Source organism: Oryzias melastigma, linkage group LG6 (genome assembly GCF_002922805.2).
Source record: "Oryzias melastigma strain HK-1 linkage group LG6, ASM292280v2, whole genome shotgun sequence".
Lineage (NCBI taxonomy): Eukaryota > Metazoa > Chordata > Actinopteri > Beloniformes > Adrianichthyidae > Oryzias > Oryzias melastigma.
In genome coordinates, this window is record NC_050517.1 from 20,840,900 (window position 1) to 20,847,122 (window position 6,223).

General features: G+C 42.9%; 1 protein-coding gene across 2 annotated transcripts in view; it reads right to left on the reverse strand.

Annotated features, from left to right (window-relative positions):
• The window catches only part of iqsec3b (IQ motif and Sec7 domain ArfGEF 3b), a 47,675-nt gene extending 41,693 nt beyond the window's left edge, over nucleotides 1-5,982 (reverse strand). Inside the window, exon 1 of one of the 2 annotated variants that reach the window (XM_024282066.2) lies at nucleotides 5,215-5,982. In XM_024282066.2, coding sequence (XP_024137834.1) covers nucleotides 5,215-5,738 — 524 coding nt within the window. In that variant the 5' untranslated portion in view covers nucleotides 5,739-5,982. The remainder of the gene's footprint in view (nucleotides 1-5,214) is intronic. The other variant, XM_024282067.2, reaches the window with a different exon arrangement.
• Between the last annotated feature and the right edge of the window lie 241 nt (nucleotides 5,983-6,223).

Sequence of the window (6,223 nt, forward strand, 5' to 3'; positions counted from 1 at the left end):
GGGTGTACCCCGCCTTCGCCCATCAGTAGCCGGGATAGGCTCCGGCACCCCCGCGACCCCGAACGGGATGAAGCGGTCAGGAAAATGGATGGAAGTTCAGTTTTTGGTATTTTCTTCTTTGATTTCTAATGATGGTGCCATACCACATTTTTTTAATTTTATGGGTTTTGAAAATATATTTTAAATAAACAACAATGCCACAAACGATTATTTTGATAGTCGACTAATCACTGATTATTTTTTTACCATTAGTCGACTAATCGGGTCATGCGCAAACTGGATGTAAAGCACACACCTTAACCATCATTAGCTTTAAACCAACTACAAACTAGATATATAGCATTACCTGTGATAATGCTAGTCTGAATGCTGTAAGCTGAATTTGGCAGCTAAAGATGCTAGTGCTGATTGCTAAAAATCCTGAAATTGATAGCTGAAAATGCTGAAGCTGATAGCCAGCTAAAATATTAGTTAAATGCCAAAATAATCTTAAAAAACAGAAAAATTCCTGAATTAGTGAAAACAGCTGGCATGCAGATAAAATATTAGCTAAATGCCAAAATAGCTGGCATGCAACTCAAATATTAGCTAAACTCCAAAATAGCCTTAAATAACAGAAAGAAACCTAAATTAGCCGTAACAGCTTGCAAACAGCTAAAATTTTAGCTAATCTCTAAAACAACCTAAAAAACAAAAACGTCTGAATTAGCCAAAACAGCTAGCATGCAGCTAAAATATTAGCTAATCTCTGAAACAGCCTACAAAAAAATCTAAATTAGCCAAAACAGCTAGCATGCAGCTGAAATATTAGCTAAACTAAAAAAAACCCTAAAAAATTCTAAATTTGCCAAAATAACTAGCATGCAGCTCAAATTTTAGCTAAACTCCAAAATAGCCTTAAATTACTGAAAAAAAACCTAAATTAGCTGTAACAGATGGCAAACAGCTAAAATTTTAGCTAATCTCTAAAATAGCCTAAAACACAAAAACGTCTAAATTAGCCAAAACAGCTAGCATGCAGCTAAAATATTAGCTAATCTCTGAAAAAGCCTAGAAAAAAATCTAAATTAGCCAAAACAGCTAGCATGCAGCTGAAATATTAGCTAAACTCCAAAATAGCCTAAAGAAATTCTAAAATAAGCCAAAACAGCTAGCATGCAGCTGAAATATAAGCAAAACTCCAAAATAGCTCCAAAAAACGGAAAAAAGCCTAAATTAGCCAAAACAGCTAGCAGGCAGCTGAAATATTAGTTAAACTCCAAAATAGCCTAAAAAAAATCTAAATTAGCCAAAATAGGTAGCATGTAGCTGAAATATTAGCTAAACTCCAAAATAGCCTAAAAAATTCTAAATTAGCCAAAAATAGCTAGCATGTAGCTGAAATATTAGTTAAACTCCAAAATAGCCTAAAAAAATTCTAAATTAGCCAAAATAGCTAGCATGTAGCTGAAATATTAGCTAAATTCCAAAATAGCCTAAAAAAAACCTTCGTAAATTCCAAATACTCCAAAAAGCTTGCAGAATACCATTATAACTTGTAACTCTACTACACTCTGACTCCATGTCATATAAAGTAACAAATAATCGACTATTAAATTAGTCGTCGACTTTTTTAATAGTCGATTAGTCGGTGATTAGTCGACTAATCGTGGCAGCCCCAACAAACAAACAGTTGTGCAGTTTTTGTGCGTCTCGAAGCATAAAAGTAAAAAGACAAAAAAGGCTTTAAATAGAACTTAAGTGTAAACTTAATGAAAGAACTCAACTATCAAAGTCAGTTTCTATCAGGGATAAAAGACAACCAGCCCGCCACACTTTTCCTGCATGTCTGGTTACAACAGACATGTGAAACCCTCTGCAGCAAATACCACGTACAACAAGAACAGGTGAATATTTTAGCAGTACATTTATCCTGCGGTTCAGTCGTGTCCCTCTCGCTTTCAGGCCCCGTGTCCCTGTTCCCTTCCTTCCCTCCGTGCGATTTTGTAAGAGTACTTTAAACAACATGCTTTTACCAGCCAGGAGAGAGTGCATGAAAAGTGGAGGGAAAAAAAGAGGAGTTGCAATAATATCAGGTCCTTTTGGGCTCAATTTGCTGCCAGTGAATTGTATACCCCTTCTACTGTGCCAAAGGCTGCAACACACATTGTCCAGCCTATCGGCTTGCAAGTAATGCAGGCAGAATGACGAGATAGCTGTCCCAGATGCATCTCTTTTATGTGTTTTGGTCTTTTTTTTTGCTAGCCCTCTCCCAGCTTCTTTCTGTTTCTCGGGTCCGCGGTGTCAGCCTCAAGCTTCTTCCTCCAGACACCTCCAAGGGCTGCATCAAAGACAACGGCTGAGAGTGCATCCCTCTCTTTCCCTTTCAATGTTCTGCCTTTCTCTCTCTTGAGAAGGGGCTGATTACTGTTCGCTCCATGGGCTAAGTGGGGCATATAGAAGGCTCAGCTGGAGAGAGGGAAGCAGAATGAGAGGAGAGGATGCCGCCCGCCTCTGCCCCACGAGCGTGTCTATGTGCACTGGCAACACTTGCAACGGTGCAGAGCATCCAAACCAAATCGCTGCCAACTCCACGCATCACACATGTCATGTCTGTGTGCGGCGAGGAGAGCAAATGTTCACCAACGGGGAATGAAAAAGGTAAACTCACACATATGTATGTCTTACATAAGCAGATCTGACTCAAACTGCCCTCCACACCTGCTTAGCCTTACAAAAATGACACATAAATTTGGATAAATGTTCCTAAAAATGCACTCCAGATTACAGGAGAGACTTTACATTACAAACAAAAATTGCCAACTCAGTGACCTTGTGGTCGAGTGTCCGCCCCAAGTCTGGAAAGTCGTGAGTTCAAATACAGGCCAAGTCATAACTAATATTCTGAAAATGAGACTCTAAGGCAAGCCCTTTGATCACTAACCCTACTATCGCCGGGTGATTTTCACCAGAGCTTAAGTATTTAAGATTCTCTCATGATTCTCAATATGTTGCATTTTTCGGAGAGTCCCTGGGTAAAGACTCACATGTCCCAGGAATGGGGAGACCGAAGGTCAAGTCTCCACTATCATTACTTTTTTTCTTTTCTGAATTTTTTTTCTTCTCGAATTCCTAATTTTCCAGTAATTTTCAAGCATGTTTTTAGGATCTTCCTATGTTTTTATTTTCTATTTGTTACATAAACCACAGTTGAAAGTAAAAGATTTCTAATTTATCATGTGCTGTTATATTTCGATCTATTATTTATGAGAAAAACTTTTTATTGGGTGTATTATATCCAGCAAAAGCGAAGGTGTGACTGTTTATAGTGAAAGTGTTCTAGGGTTAAATCAATATCCAGCTGTTTTAAGCCTAACTAGTAATGCCAAAAGCACTAGTTAACTAAAAAATGTGAACTAGTGATGTTTAAAAATGTTTACTAGTGGACATATTTGAGCTTACTAGTTAACTAGTGAACATCTAAAAAGGCCACTAGTTAACTAGTTGCATGCCATTGTTTTACAAGTTCACAAGTAAGGCTCCTGTAAGGCTCACTAGTTAGCTAGTGTGACCAAAATCTTGTACTTGTTAACAAGTGGGGTGGCCGTGGTGCAGCGGAGTGGATCTCTGTAAAGGCACACATTCTCACTCCCAAGTCGTCACATTTTGACGTTTGGTTAAGGACCCATCCGCGTCCCTTTTTGATGTTTTGGTGTCTCCAACTTGTCGTTTTTCGTCGTACTGGCTGTCCCCAACCTCCGGGCCACAAACCAGGTTTCGGTACCCAAACTCGGTACTGGTCCCCAAACTCTAATCCGACACCGGGCCAGATGCAGTGCCAGACCTGAACTGCTACCAGACGCCAATCTGGACGTGAACCAGTACCGGGTTAAGGTTAGGGTACTGGTACTGGGATAGGGAACCGGTACAGGACGCGTCCTGAGAACCAGTGCTTATCCAGTACTGTGTCCCAAGGGTTGTAGAACCTTGATTTTACTAGCAGCTAGCACGTCAAAAAACGAGTTGGGTAAACCCAAGAACAAGAGAGGCCTTAAGCAAACGTCAAGGAGTGAGAATGTCTTGGGTTTAGGCCTTCGAGGAACGTAGAAAATCACTATACAAGTATACAGCATTTAAATATCGATATTTAATGGTAAAAACAATTGACCCAATTCCTCTGTGCTTGACCCTCAGAATTAAGGGGTTGGATTAGGGGGGGTTAAACCACCAAATGGTTCTTGATCGCGGTTGTGTCTGCAGCTCACCCCTCCCCCAGGAGTTGGGTCCTATGACAACTAATGGGACTTTAACTTTTACATGCTGATTATTCTTGACTCTCCATAGAGATTTTGTCCTGCAGACCAACTTATTGCTGATTTACCCAATATGATAAAACTGTTTCCTGGCCAAATTAAACTAAAGAAGTGCAACAATGAGGTGAAATTCTAATGGTTTCTTCATAAATGTCCTTCAAAGATATGCTTTACTCTGGAGAAGAGCAACAAGCTGGTTTAGCAACTAAGAAATATGTATATATACTATATATATATATATATATATATATATGTGTGTGTGTCCCCTGTCCCCTTAAGCTCCCCCTCCTCTTCTTAACTAATCTTCCCCTCAGTGGGGTCCCAAAGAGACCAATCAGGGTTCCTGGCAGGACACAGCCAGGAGCCCAACATCACGATGGCAACATGTGTTTTTTTTCTCATTAGATGGTTTTCTAGTGTGTAAAGTCTTCTTGTGTCAATGTGGCCACGTGTATATGTGTGTGTAGCCCATGTTGTGTATGTTTCATTCAACTCTGCAACATCAGAGGCTCGGAGATCCCGTGAGAGTTCCCAGATCCCGTAAATAAAGGAGAGGCCAGCAGCGCTGCGTAGAGTAACTCAAGGTGTCTGATCACCGCTCCATCACGTCTCTGTGCTTAACGCGCGCCAGCACGCACGCGCGCGCCGACGCGCGGCCGTGCAGCTGTTTGTTACGTAATGATCCAGTGATCCCCTTCTAAATAATCCAGCTCTTCCTCCGCTGCCTTCAGCCCTGACAATTGGAAATGTGCAGCCGACTTCTTGATTAATTAAAAAGCCTCTCCAATCTGGAGGGCGCGCGCGCGCACACAGTTCAAGATTCATCCGAGGCTGGAATAAGTTTCTGTTGCATTTGATGTGTTTTGCTGGGATGTTTATTTAAGGATGCACACAAACACAACACCAAGCATGCATCACTCACTCGGATTTCCGGGCCAGAGTCAGGGACCGGCAGAGGGTAGCTGGGGTCATCGGAACCAGAGAGCGGCAGCTGGCGCAACTTCCCCCGTTTTCCGTCTCACTTTCCACGGGGGAAATCGTGGACGGGTCTGCGGGGACCAGCTGCATGTCCCCCGGGTCCATGGGCTTAGCAGGCGGCGGCTGGATTCCCGGGGGCGCCTCGACCTGTGCGGGTGCTGCGGGGGCATGGTCTGGAAGAACCGCTCCGCTGTTCTTCGGTTGGGGATCCTGATGGTGGTGATGGTGGAGGTAGGTGGGGTCCGGGAGATGATGGTGGTGATGGTGGTGGAGGTATGGATGCTGCTGCTGTACTCTGACGTCCCGCAGGTGCCTGTTCTCTCCGAGGAGCTCGTCTACGCGCCGGTCCAGCTCCTCTATCCGGGCGCGCTGGGTCTGGATGAGACTCTGCTGGTTCTGGACGATGGTTGTAAGCTCCCGCAGGTACAGAATCGCCTGCACTGGGTTTTCTAGCAAGCTGGAGCTCATAATATCCGAGGCAAAAGAAGGCAGGATCAAACGAGAAAGGGAAGAAAGACTGTCAGGAAATGGAAACACAGATGTCCGCGCGCGCGAGGATGAGAGGGTGGATTTATTTTTCTTCCGAATTGATTCTGTGTAAGAGACGAGGATGCCACGACAAGCTAGTCCCTACTTCTCAGGTCGTTTCCCTCTCTTCTTTGCTCTTCCTCTCTCTGCTGAGTGCTGCTGATGAGAGGAGGCAAATCCAGATGTGACAGGAGGGAGGGGAGCGCAGCGAGACGGATGCGTCATTACGCATTCATGAGAAAAAGCAAGGACAAGAACGCACCCTATAGGTGCAAAGAAGTACTGCTGTCTGTTTTGTTTGAATTCTTTTTCATTAAACTGGTTACACAAAGTATCTAAAAATAGACATTTTAATATATACATATTCACAACATTTACATCAGGGGAATTACACAAACATGAGTCATTTCCAACACAACTGTTGC